We start from the raw sequence: 12,083 nt of genomic DNA on the forward strand, positions 1-12,083 counted from the left end.
TCTTACTCCAAAGGGTTTACTGAGGCGAGTTTCACATACAAGTCCAGGACAGAGGGGACAGGGCTCATTAACAGGGATCTGGAAGGGGCCCAAGGGCTCAGGGGGGACCCAAACAAAGCGTGAAATAAATAGAGGGAGAGAGCGGAGGGCCAGGAGAGGGGACTGACAGACTATCACACGGTGATGACGACACGGGGGCAGGAGGGAGGTTCATTAAAATCCCACTTATTTATACAGATATACAGGGTGTTATGGGGGATCCCACTCCACCCTCTGTGCCCCAGGGAGAGGGGCAAGAGCAGGTCATCTCTCCCCTTGGGTGACCCATGGGGGGCAGGGGGCTGCCCTTGGAGAAGTGTTGGGGAGGTAGGGCGGGCACCTCCCCAGAGGGCCTCACCTGCACCCCAGGCAGTTACCGGCCCCGGGGCGCTGGGTAGTGTCTGGAAAGCTGAGTTGAGGGAACTGGAAGGGAGGGCAGTGGCCTGGGTGTGCTCCTGGGGTGGGCGGGGCCCAGCGCTCCCACTGCTGACAGCCTGGGTCCAACTGGCTCTGTGGCTGCCCTCAGACGGAGCCCACCACAGGGGCATCTGGGGCTCCTCCCAGCACAGCTCCCACCCGGTCCGGGAGGGTGGAGCAGAGGGGTTGGGGGTTCAAAGACAGAGCCTGGCACCTTCTAGCGTCTTGGAAAAGCTGATTGCCAAGGACGCCCGGCCCTGGCTGCGCTGCCCCCAGAAGGCAGCCAGGAAACCAGGAGTGGGTATGGAGCAGAGACGGAACTCCTGGAGACCATCTTGGAGGGTGATTCCTGAAGAGAGCACCCCCCCAGGCTGGGTGCTGGGGGACAGCCACCTGGGGAAAGGGCCTTTAGCACCACCAGGCTTGAGGCAGGCGGGACAAGGCCAGGCCTCCGGACCGAGGCTGAGTCACCTGTGGAAGACAGAAAGGAGGGGGAACTGAACCATGACTTCCAGGGGACAAGAGGTGAGGTAGCTGCGGGTCCCTCTGGGCCTCAGCCCCTCCTCTGAACACCCAAGGACCACACAAGCGAAGGGCTATCCCCTTGGGGGTAAGGACGCAGAGGGTTTCTGCCCTCCGGGGCCAAGCAGCCCTCAGCCCAGCTCCTCACCTCACTCCCGCCTGCCAGGTGGGCATCATACAAAGACCTTGGCCAGGGCATCGGCGCCCGCGCTGGCAATGAGGGCCTTGCTGGGGTGGCAGGCGACAGCATGTATGGCCTCCTCATGCTTTTTGCGGTGGGCCGTGATCTCCTGCACGCACGTTTTGTTGTCCAGGCTCCACAGACGCAGGGAGCAGTCGTGGCCTGCATGGGAGCAGAGTGGCCTGTGACACCCGGAAGTGCCTGCCGCTCAGCCCCAACCTGGCCCCTCAGCTGACCTCTCCAAGGCCTCGGGATCCCCCTCCCACCCCCCTCTGCCCAGCACCTCCTGACCCCCACCTGTCATGCATCCACCTGGGCACCAGCTGAGATGGTTACTGGACAACGGCTCTGTCCTGGGCCCCGGGGCACAGCACACCAGACAGGCCAAGCCCCTGGCCTTGTGGTGCTGACACCCCAGTGTGGGAGGCAGGACACAAGAAAAGAGTGAACCGTGCCAGGTGGTCACACTCCTCGTTAAGTGTGAGGACAGAATGGCCACGGGGGGAATCTGGGAGAAGAGCCCTCCAAGCAGTGGGCACAGCTAGGGGAAGGCCTTGAGGACAGACAGGAGGCGGGGCGGCTGCATCAGCCTGAGCAGAGGTGGGGTGGGTGGGAGGAAGAGGAGGTCAGAGCTGGGAGCAGAATGGGCCAGGCCTTGGAGGCCACAAACCACTGGAGGGAGACGTCTGACTGGGGCATTAGAAGGACCATGTCAGCTGTGGGGAGGCCCGTTCTCTCTCTGTCCCTTTCTGGGGGACCGGGGCCTATACTGAATCCCCTCCACTGGGGCTACACTTCTCAGGGACCACACCCTCACCTGTCTCCTCAGAGACAGCCACTATCGTCTTGGGCAGACGGGGAGCAGGGCAGGGTGGAGCTGCAGCTGTCCACCCCCCACCGCTCACACCTCTGCAGCTTGCTAGCTCTCACCCCGCACCAGCGAGCAGGAGCCGTGCCCCGAGGCAGGCTCAGCACCCACCAGCACACATTCCTCACACCATGGGGGAGCTCCAGCCCCTTCTCCACCTGCCCTAGTTCCACCCCACCCCCTCAAGGCATGGCCACACGGTCGGTGGGCCTCAGTGCCCTCGCCACCAAGAGCAGGGCAGTGACAACTGCTGAGAAAGCTCTCGAAGGCTGAGTCAACGGCCTGAGCTTCAATGCCTGCAGTGGCAGTTATGTAAACCTCCACGTCTGAACGACGGGGACAGGAGCACCAGCTTCATGGGGTTAGTCAGACCCCATGAGGTGATGTGGGCAGGTGCCCACGGTGGGCCCCGAGTGCACGGTGCTTTGCTGTCACAACTGTGACCACCTTTCTTCCTGCCACTGAGAGGTTCCCTGCCCAGCCCTCTGCAGTCCCCAGAGCACTGCTTCAGGGCCGAGGCCCGGGCCTGCTGGGACGGCATATGCCCTTGCTCCTCAGGAGCCATGAGGGTCCCAACTTACTTCCCGACATCAAGAACACGCCATTGGGGTCCACAGCCAGGCAGGTAACTGCATCCAGGTGGGCAACCATGGAGTGCACGCATTTCCCTGTGGGAGAGGGGTGGCAGGTGACTGTCCCACTCTGCACCTTGCCTGGGAAGGTGAAGGGGCTGCAGGGGACGCTCGGAGCCTCCGGCGTGGACACCGGGACTCCTGCGTATGAGCCTGGTTCACCCCTGCCCTCCCACAGGCGCAGGGGCTGGGGTGCCAGGAAGGCAGGGCCTCACCTGTCCGGTTGTCCAGGAAGCGGATGCCTCTGTCGTCATGGGCGGTGATGGTGAGGGGCTGGTTTGGGTGACTCACCACCTGGTTGATCTGGGTTGGGCCTGGAAGGAAAAGCCGAGAGAAGGGACATCAGGTAGAAATCAGGGGACCAGGACAAAAGCAAGAGGAAGACCCTGCCCCCACACTCCTGTCTCTGCCTGGGTGAACAGGAGGTGGGGTGCCTGGCCGCACCCTTCTCTAGGCCAGTGCCGTCTGCACACAGGGCCCTGGGGCCTGTCTCGGGGTGGGTGGGGGCGGGGGCAGGGGCTGAGAGGACCTGTCCATGCCACCATGTAGGCCAACATGCAAGTCCCTGACACGCTCCCTCCTCAGCCCTCCCCACAGCAGACACCCTGGGCTGTCCGTTAGCACAGGCCTCATCTTAGAGTCCCCAAGGGGGTGGAGAGCACCTGCAGTTGATGGAGCCTCAAGAAGAACCAGGGCCCTGGAGACATTCAGATCCCAGCCCCAGGCCCTCTTACCGCTGCTCCCCTGGGACTCCAGCGTAAGGAGGGCACTGCCAGCCTCCAAGTCATACAAGACGGTGTCGCCAGAGCGGAAGGAGGCCACGACGTGGGCAGGATCGGTGCTGGTGAAGGCCACGGAGGTGGGGATCCTGTGATCTGATGGGGCAGTGAAGGAAGGCCACCTCAGAGACCAGGCCGGGGTGCAGGGGTCACCTCCTCAGGGCATCCCGGCTCTGCATGGTTCCTGAGTGAGGTGCAAGGGCCCCCACTGTCCCCATGTTCCCCCCACTCACCGCTGGCTGTGGGGAAGGTACAGAGGCAGGTTGGGCTGCTGCTGCTGGGGTCCCAGATTCGGATGGTGCCGTCGGCAGAGCAGGAGGCCAGGCGCTGAGAGGCGGGACTGAAGGCCAGGCCCCACACGGCGTCCCCATGGCCCTCTAGGACATGGCTCAGCACGCTCGGGTCTGGACCCACCGAAGGGAGGAGATGGACTGGTCAGGACCACCAGCCCTGTCATGAACAGCCCGGAGTGTGAGCTCTGCCTCGCGGTTAGCCAGAGTCATCGTGCCTTTAAACCTGTCCCCACGGGGACTCGCCCTGGCAGATGCTCACACTCGACCACTGGCTCTCCTGGGGAGGTTTAGGGGTCTCAGCCAGCCCAGCACGGAGGTTCCAGAGGAGAGGGGTGTCCCTGGTCCCTGTGGCCCCTGGGTGCACAATAGTGACTGGCCCAAAATGGACACTCCACATGTACCTTTTAAAGCTGAGTTAAAGGGAGAAGGCACAACGGTGACTCCGGCCTGAGACCCTGCTTGAAGCCTGGGCCCTGCAGGCTTGGCTGCCCTGTGCACCAGCCTCGCCCGATCTCTGCAAAGCCCTCTGCTCATTCCCTCTGTTGCCTCCCCCGTCGCTCGAGTCCCACAGGCTCCGGTCAGGCCCTGTTGGCGCCTGACGGGTGGCAGCTCGTTTGGCCCAGCACACATGCTGCCGGCGGCTGACCCATGACCTTTCACGGGCAAGTGCTCTTGGGAAGATGCGCATGCCCCTTGAGAGAGACACTGAGCCCTACATTCTGTCACAACAGGATGGATGCCCCACGGAGCCAAGGGCATGGTTGACAGAGGTGCCGGACAGCAGGGATGGCACTGAACAGAGGTCCCTTCTCCACTTGACTTTTAGAGGTGCCCCGAGGATGAAGCGCAGACCCCCTGCACGCTAGCCCAACTAACTCCTCCCTTCTTACCGGCCCTCCCGCCTCCTCCCGGACTCCCCAGCTGACCAACATGCAGCCGCAAGCAGAGCTCTGGGTGCAGAGTGCACCAGGGCCCACCAAGCCCTCACACGGCCCCCAAGGCCCCAGCTGATTCTGGGCCAGCACAGCCCTCTCGTCCGACCCACAATCGTAAGCTGGGCCACGCTGTTCTGCACTCCCCCAGGCTGGGTGCCCGCACCCCCGTGCCCACCCCAGCCCCGCTGTGTGGGGCAGAGGCCGCCTGTTCGTGCAGAGGAGACAGAGAGGCCCTAGTGGACAACGGGCAGGGGAAGGGAGGCAGGGCGAGGGAGCTGTCTCACCATAGCCATCATAGGGGTCCATGTTTAGGTCTGGAATCTTCCAGCTGTGGATGCGGGCATCTGCCCCGCCGCTGTAACAGTACTCACTGTTGCTGCCCACGGCCACTGCCAACACAGGGCCCCTGCAGGGTGCAGAGGGGCGGGGGAGACACAGCCTCAGTGCTCACCCCTCCCAGTCCCTCTCCCGGGACCTTAAGTTCTTTCTCTACCACCATTTTTCAAGGGTGGCCAGAAGGAATCCAGCCTCTGGGGCTCTTGCCATGTCCCCCCCGCCCCCCGCCTGTCCTTCGCCGTCCCCCAGCCCCAGGCCTGTCCCCTCCGAGGGCCGTGCTGAGCACCAGCTGTGCAGGCACTGGCAGCGTCTTCGAGCAGCAGGAGTGAGGGGCACGGTGCCTGGGGACGCAAAGCTCCTGCCACCCTGCTTTCCCCCGTCAGCCCCCCGGGTGGCAGTGAGTGGGCCAGGAGCCGGCCCACGTTTGGGGGCACCCCGTCCTCACCTGTGAGCCCGGAAGGCATGGATAGGCTCCACGTCTAGTGCGGCATTTCTGTAGGGGGACAGGTGTCACTGAGAGCCCCCATCACCCTGTCCCCTGGGCCCAGATGCCCTCTGCCGGCCCCCCACCCCTGGGCTGTGCCCTCACTTCTTGGCTGTGACGGCCTTCTGCAGGTTCCAGAGCTTGAGTGTGCCATCCTCGGAGGCAGTGAGCAGAGCCGACTGGCTGTGGTGGAACGCCAGGGAGCGGATGCCATCGTAGTGTGAGCGGAGGGTGAACTTGGGGTTCCATGTCTTCTTAAAGGCATCTTTGCTGTCAGACAGCTGGGGGGGGGGGGGGGTGGCGGGGAGCAGCCTCAGTGCCCCCTCTCCCACCCGGGCAGTCACACAGTGACATCCGGGACTCCAGTGACTTGTCCCTCTGCTGCCCAGACCCGCACACAGCACCCCCTGGACTGGCCTCCAGCCCCAGCTGCTCCCCTCTTCCTCCTGGCCTGGCAGCAGCCCCCACTCACTCAGCAAGCCCTTCCCAGATCAGAGGGGGCAGAGGCAGGCGCCCAGGCCATCCCACCTCGGCACAGACAGTGTTATAAATCACAAACGCACTGGGAGGGGGCGCCCAGCAGCCTGCCAGCCTCTGTGGGGGTCAACATGCCTTCCTGAACAAGTGACAAAAATAAGCAGGGTCATCACCAAACGTGGAAAAGGGACTGAAGAAGAAAACTACATGTGCCAAGTCCCCGAGGCAGAAGCAGCCAGGGTGGCTGCAGGGGAACCTGCTGCCCGAGAGGAAGCCAGGTGCAGAAGCCAGGGGAGAGCAGGGGGTGTGGAAATGGGGACAAGTACACACAGCGGGAAGCAGCTGGGAAGCAAACTCCCAGAGACACTGCGCATGCCCTGGGGGGTGGCGATGCTGCTCTCGGAGAGGGGCCTTGGGGAAAGAAGCTACTGTCAGGCCAGCCTCAGTGCCCTGCCCCAGATCCCCGCCCCAGCCCCAGCTGCCCCTTCTGCATATTCTTTAGGGCTAGAGGATCTGCCTTGTGTGGTGACCTCTGGACTCGCACATGCCCCAGGGGCGAGTGGCTGGGAGGGTCACACTTGGACCAGCTCCCCTGCTCCAAGTTCAGCTCTGGCCCCTCTCCAGCCTCCCATCGCAGTGCCCCTGGCTGCACTGGGACAGGGCACCAACCACCCGAGGCCCTGCTGAAAGCTCCACGCACAGGGAAATGCACTCGCGCCTAACTCGGCATCCCCTGACGGCCACGGATCTCAGGCTGTGGACTTGGGCCCTCAGGTTCCCTTCTACTGCAGCCCAGCGGCCCCAGTGGCCCCCACGCGCACCAGACTGGCCTGGCTCTTCGGTTGTGGTGATTTGTAATCACCTTCCCTTCAAAGGTCAGTTCAGTGCCACTCGCTGCAGACTGTCCAACTGGCACTGCTGCCGCCCAGAGCGCCCCCAACCCTGCCCCCAGCAGTGCTGCGTCCTGGACTTGAGATGTGCCTAAGCGAGCTGGACAGGGAGGGAGCGTCCTGTTCCAGACACAGGCTCCAGAGTCTTCAGGGCTCTGCCACACACGGGGCTGTCAGCGCCCACGCCCGTCTGCGTGGCACCCCTCACACAGTGTGCGCTGTTGTACGTGCTCAAGTGGTCCTCATGTGTAAGGGGCCGAGAGCGCAGTCAGTGCTCAGCAGGACGCCCGGTGAGGGCCGTGGGGGGGCGGGCACCCGAGAACTTACGTCACAGCTGAGGTCGTTGTCATTGGTGACGGTGAGATCTGCCAAGTCCCCCAGGCTCACCTCCCCGCCCCCGATAGTGTCCATGATGAAAACGTCTGAGGAGAAGCCAAAGGAACCTGGTGGGGGGAGGGGAGGGAGGGGGTAGAGAGGGGCCGGGAGAGAGCGAGAGGCAGAGAGGCAGAGAGAGAGATAGGGAGAGGACAAGATCAAGAATCACAGCTGGAAAGAGAGAGACAGGGAGAGACAGACAGGACAGGACAGACAAAAAGAGGGGGAGACAGAGACAGACAGACGACCTTTTGGGACAGGGAGGCTGCAGGCTAGGGGCCAGGCCAAGACCCCGAGGACACAGAAGCCCCAGGCTTAGCTCCGCAGCCTCCCTCTGCCGTGGGTGCCGGGGGAGGGGCCTCTTACCTTCATGTGGCCGGGGCTGGGGTGTGCCAGGAGGTGGGCCAGTCACTTTGGGGGGCAGCCCATCCACATCCCGCAGGTCAGCCAAAATGCCCTGGAGTTTCACCCGCCGGCTTTCTGCAGGGATGAGGCAATGGGCAGGAGTCACCCCCAGTTGGACCCAGCCATACACAGGTGACTCCTTCCCTGCCAGCGGGAGCCACTCCTGTGAGGAGGTTGGGAAGCCCTGCCCCAGGGTGCACTGCGGCTCAGGGTGGCCTGGGGGATGGAGAGAGAGAGAGACACTGGGCTGGGAGCCCCGGCAGCCCACCTGGCAGGGGCCTCAGCCTCTGGCCACATTCCGTGACCCAGAGGGCCGCATAGCTCAAAGCCCAGGACCAGAGGGAGATACAGCACTGCCCCGACCGCCCTCCCCCACCGGTCCCCATCCTGTTTCCTCTCAGAGGTCTGCCAAGAACTGGCCACACGTGCACAGAAGGCTGGTGGCCCTGCTTCAGGAAGAGCCGGGCCTGCCTGCGTCCCCATGGGAATTTTCCAGGGAAGGGGTGCGGGCCTGGCTGCTGCAGCACAGGCCTCCTGCTCCCCCCGGGCCACCCCCTCTCAGGAAGTGTGTCCATCCGGTGGAGACCCTGGGGCAGGATGCAGCTGCAGGTGGCTGAGTGTACCCCTACCACCTTCCCTGAGGAGGGCTGGCAGGAGCCCCCCACTCACCCAGCTCATGGTGGGGCCCCTCTCCAGCACATCGCCGAGGGTCCGGAGAGCCTTCTCCATCCTCTCCTGAGCCCAGGAAATCAAACTCGTTGATGGCATCCTCTGAGTCGTCCTCCTCATCCTCATCCTCCATTTCGGGCACCAGGGCCTTGGCTGGCAACTGGGGCGTGGGCGACAACAGACAGGTTAGGGAGCTCGTGTCCAGAGCCTAAGCCCGCGGCATCTACAGGGTCAGAGAAGCTGGGTTCCCTGTTCAGAACCATCAGGCTCCAGCCCTAGGCTCCAGCCCTGGGCTCCCTCCACCAAGCCCTACGTTGGTGGCAGGGCTCCCCCTGCTGGCAGCCCTCAGCAGCTGCTCCTGTCCTGAGGCCCAGGGGCCAGCTGCCATTCTGCCAGCAGCCTGGCTTTGCAGACCCCTCCCCCTCAGCTACCTCCAGCTGTGACCCCTCTTCCAGCTTGCAGCTCAGGGCTCAGGCTGTTCCTGCTCCCCTAATCCCTGCCCCCGCTTCCTGCACAGGGTTTCTCATGAAGAGAAGTCTGTGCAACAACCTGCTTCGGGGAGGGGACCACGTGTTCGTGTCTGAGTGTGTGGAGGTGCCCAAGTAAGTGAGGACACGCCCATGAATACAAGAGTAATAATGACAAACTGTCATCAAAAGCTGTGCCGGCCTCTGCCTTATTCAGAGCACTGAATAAGACTCATACCGGAGACTCCACAACCCACGATGTGAAGAGCTATCATTACTGTAATTGTCACCTCACCATCACACACGAAAATACAAGTGAGCAAAGTGAGCTCCTTGCCCCGGGCAGCACGGCCGAGCCTTACACACCAAGACAGCTCTGGGCTGTAAGCTTCCCTGGGCTTCTCCAAGGCTTCGTGAGGACTTTCTAGATGGGCTGAATGTTTATTTTCTTATACAACCAGCACACGCTACTTTCAGAATGAGAGAAGACAGCACAGTCCCTCCACTCCAAGAGCAGGATGCTAAACACGTGCATGCCTCGTCCCCCAAATTCCCCAGAGTCGGTCTGCACCAGGGGCAGGAACCACATGATCAGTTTTCCTCAACCTACAAGCCTGGACCCCACCTGGGCTTGTGAATGCAAGAGCAGCAGGGCACCTGCTTGTCTCCCCACGGAGACACTTGTGACATGGAGCCTCATGAAATGACGTCTTGCACACGATTAATTCTCCGCCCTCTCATCACACAAAGTGCCATCCAAGGCTGCACACTCAGAACCTCAAACACCACACCTGAGGCTGAGGGGAGGCCGCAGAATTCTTGAAGACAGTTCCGACGGCTGGGCTCTGTCACCCTGAGGTGCTGGCTTAAGAACACGCGCCTCCACTGGGACTCCCCTCTCCCCTTGGGTCCCCATTGGCTGATCACACACAGCACTGGGATTCTGATGGCCACCGCACCCCACCGCCGCCTCTGCCAGGGGGCCTTCTCCCTCCTGAGTGGTCACTGCCCGACTGTGTCCCAGGCACCCACAGGGCCAGCCTCACTCCCCCTGCAAACTCCTCAAGGGTGTGGCTGACACTCCGCCCCCCCCCCCTCCCCCCCCACAGGCTAGGCACGCCAAGCTGGGTTTGGAGGGTACAGACTGGAGGCAACACCGTTCCGGCATCCTTGAGGGGCCAGCCTCCGGCCTATGTGAGAGGACCAGGGGCATGGCACACAGGCGCCTTCCTCTTCCTTTCCAGAAGACCCTGGGCCAGCTTTTAGACAGTGTGCCCAGAGAGGAGATGGCGGGGTGGGGCTCACAGGGCTGGGGCACCATCCAGGCGCTCCAAAGGGCCCACACTGCCTGCAATTCTGAGTGCCCCAACACTGCCACCACCGCCAAACACTCGGCATAGCAGCCATGGTGCAGCTGAGGGCTTTCTATGCATGAACTCATTTTAGTGAAACCCTTGACAAGCCAGAGACAGGCACTGTTAGCTCTGAAAATGGACATTAAGACCAAGAGAACCAAATACCCAAAGCTACCCAGCCAGGCCCGCAGCCACTCTGGGAATCACGGGTAGGCCTTTCAAATCACAGTACTGTCACCGAAGGTCTGCTGTGTGGAGACGGGCCTAGGGAGGCGTGAAACCCCTTACACAGTAAGCCACCCACAGGGCACGTGGGATGGGGGCAGTGAGAGATGTAAAGGCCTAAGGGAACAGGATAAGTCCATTTCTGACGGAGGCGCAGAGGGGCATGGGAAGGTTCCCAGAGTGGGCGGAGGTAACTCGCACAGCAGTGACAGCTCGGCCGGGGCAGGAGGGACCCGGGCACAGTGCAGGGCAGCCATGCTCACAGGCCTGCCGCCGGTTCTCCTGTGAACCCGACTCAGGCTCTGGCTCCATGCACTGCCCTGACTTGGGCGTTCAACTGAGCTCCTAGTCCAGGCGGGGCCCTGGGCTGAGCCACACTGGGGACACTGGGGAGTGGGGGCCAGGACAGACCTGGCCCCTCACAAGGATGGGGGTGGAGGAATACAGAGCCAACTCCACAGAAGGAGGATCCGGAGAGGTCCAGGTGAGGACAGGGGAGCCTCCAAAAGGTTCCTGAGCTTGTGGAGGAAAGAACAGCAAGGGTGAGTTAGGGAAGGCTCTCTGGAGGAGGGGGTGTTGGAGGTGAGCCTAAAGAAGAAAGGGTTCTCTGATAGGAAGCCGGGTGAATGAAAAGTTGTCCCCCATGGCACCCCCCCACTTCACAGGCACGTGTCCTTGACCCCACTGTGGCATGCTCCTCTGCACGTTGTGGCTGACAAGCACACCACTGGCCACAAGCTTCTCCCCATCAGGAACTATGACTCCACACCCCTGCTGCTCCGCACAGCCAGCCCACAAAGGCCCAAACTGATGCTGACTGGACGGACAGGTGGCTATGCCGTGCTAAGGACAGCGCTGTCGCCAGGGTGAAGTGTGGTGGCAGTCGTATCTTGCAGTCAAGCTAGGGCACCTGGGCTCCACCCTGCAGGCAGCGTCCCTGGAACTGGTCCTGACAACAGCAGACTGGACGCTCGCACCCTCCATAGCTCCCCACGGAGTACCCCAACCTGGCTCCAGGCTGAGCCCTGGGCCCAGCCACACCCACTCAGGATGCTGGGGAAGGAACAGTGGAAAGGCTGGAGGACCTACCTCATGGAGCCCACAATCAACTGAAGGGTTACACGAAAAAAGTATCTGAGTATGACTGCCATCAGGCTGGCTGGGAGGAGAGGGCGCTGTGGGAGGGCACTGGGGGCTGGCCCGGTCCAGGGAGCTCAGGAAAGACCTCGAGTTCAAGAAGGACAGATGGAGAGAACAATGGGGTGCAGGGTGGGCAGAGGCGGCCCCAACAGTGACCTGGCACTGCTGAAGGTTGCAAACAAACGGGGACCCTGTCCTGGTACACCAAGCGGGGGACTCCTCTGGAGGAGGGGAGGAGCTCTTCCTTCCAGCTCCTGCACTCACCTTCACACGCTGCTTCTTGTGCTGAACACTGTCCAGCTCGTCGTCCTCATCGCTGTCCTCGTCCTCGCAGTTCTGCAGGAAGGGGATCTGCTCCAGCACCGAGCCGCCCAAGCGTTCCTTCCCGTCTTTGCCTGCTGCATTCCTGCCCACAGCAGGGGGCAAAGTGGGAATTAGTTCTGCCATGTGACGAAGCTCAGGTCGGGGGAGCCAAGGCTTGGTGGCCAGAGTCTGGACCCACGTCTCAGTGGGGTAGAGCACCCCCCAATCTCAAGGAGTCTTGGCTGAGATTGTGCACAGTGTTTCAGCCCCAGCAGCCGCCTAACAGAGGCT

The 12,083-nt window shown here is 62.4% G+C and overlaps 1 protein-coding gene across 2 annotated transcripts in view; it reads right to left on the reverse strand.

The window, feature by feature from the left end:
* Window positions 1-12,083, reverse strand: part of STRN4 (striatin 4) — a 26,409-nt gene continuing 14,326 nt past the window's right edge. The window contains exons 6-18 of one of the 2 annotated variants that reach the window (XM_045845067.1): window positions 11,754-11,895; window positions 8,303-8,462; window positions 7,595-7,708; window positions 7,181-7,275; window positions 5,592-5,767; window positions 5,448-5,495; window positions 4,951-5,072; window positions 3,672-3,842; window positions 3,394-3,534; window positions 2,875-2,973; window positions 2,609-2,695; window positions 1,127-1,321; window positions 1-927 (exon numbers count right to left, since the gene is read on the reverse strand). In XM_045845067.1, the coding sequence (XP_045701023.1) occupies window positions 1,152-1,321; window positions 2,609-2,695; window positions 2,875-2,973; window positions 3,394-3,534; window positions 3,672-3,842; window positions 4,951-5,072; window positions 5,448-5,495; window positions 5,592-5,767; window positions 7,181-7,275; window positions 7,595-7,708; window positions 8,303-8,462; window positions 11,754-11,895 (1,525 nt within the window). In that variant the 3' untranslated portion in view covers window positions 1-927; window positions 1,127-1,151. Of the gene's footprint in view, window positions 928-1,126; window positions 1,322-2,608; window positions 2,696-2,874; window positions 2,974-3,393; window positions 3,535-3,671; window positions 3,843-4,950; window positions 5,073-5,447; window positions 5,496-5,591; window positions 5,768-7,180; window positions 7,297-7,594; window positions 7,709-8,302; window positions 8,463-11,753; window positions 11,896-12,083 lie in introns of both variants that reach the window. The other variant, XM_045845066.1, reaches the window with a different exon arrangement.

The sequence above is a fragment of the Phyllostomus hastatus genome, unplaced genomic scaffold (assembly GCF_019186645.2).
Source record: "Phyllostomus hastatus isolate PE091 unplaced genomic scaffold, TTU_PhHast_1.1 phas_contig_468, whole genome shotgun sequence".
In the NCBI taxonomy this organism is placed as follows: Eukaryota; Metazoa; Chordata; class Mammalia; order Chiroptera; family Phyllostomidae; genus Phyllostomus; species Phyllostomus hastatus.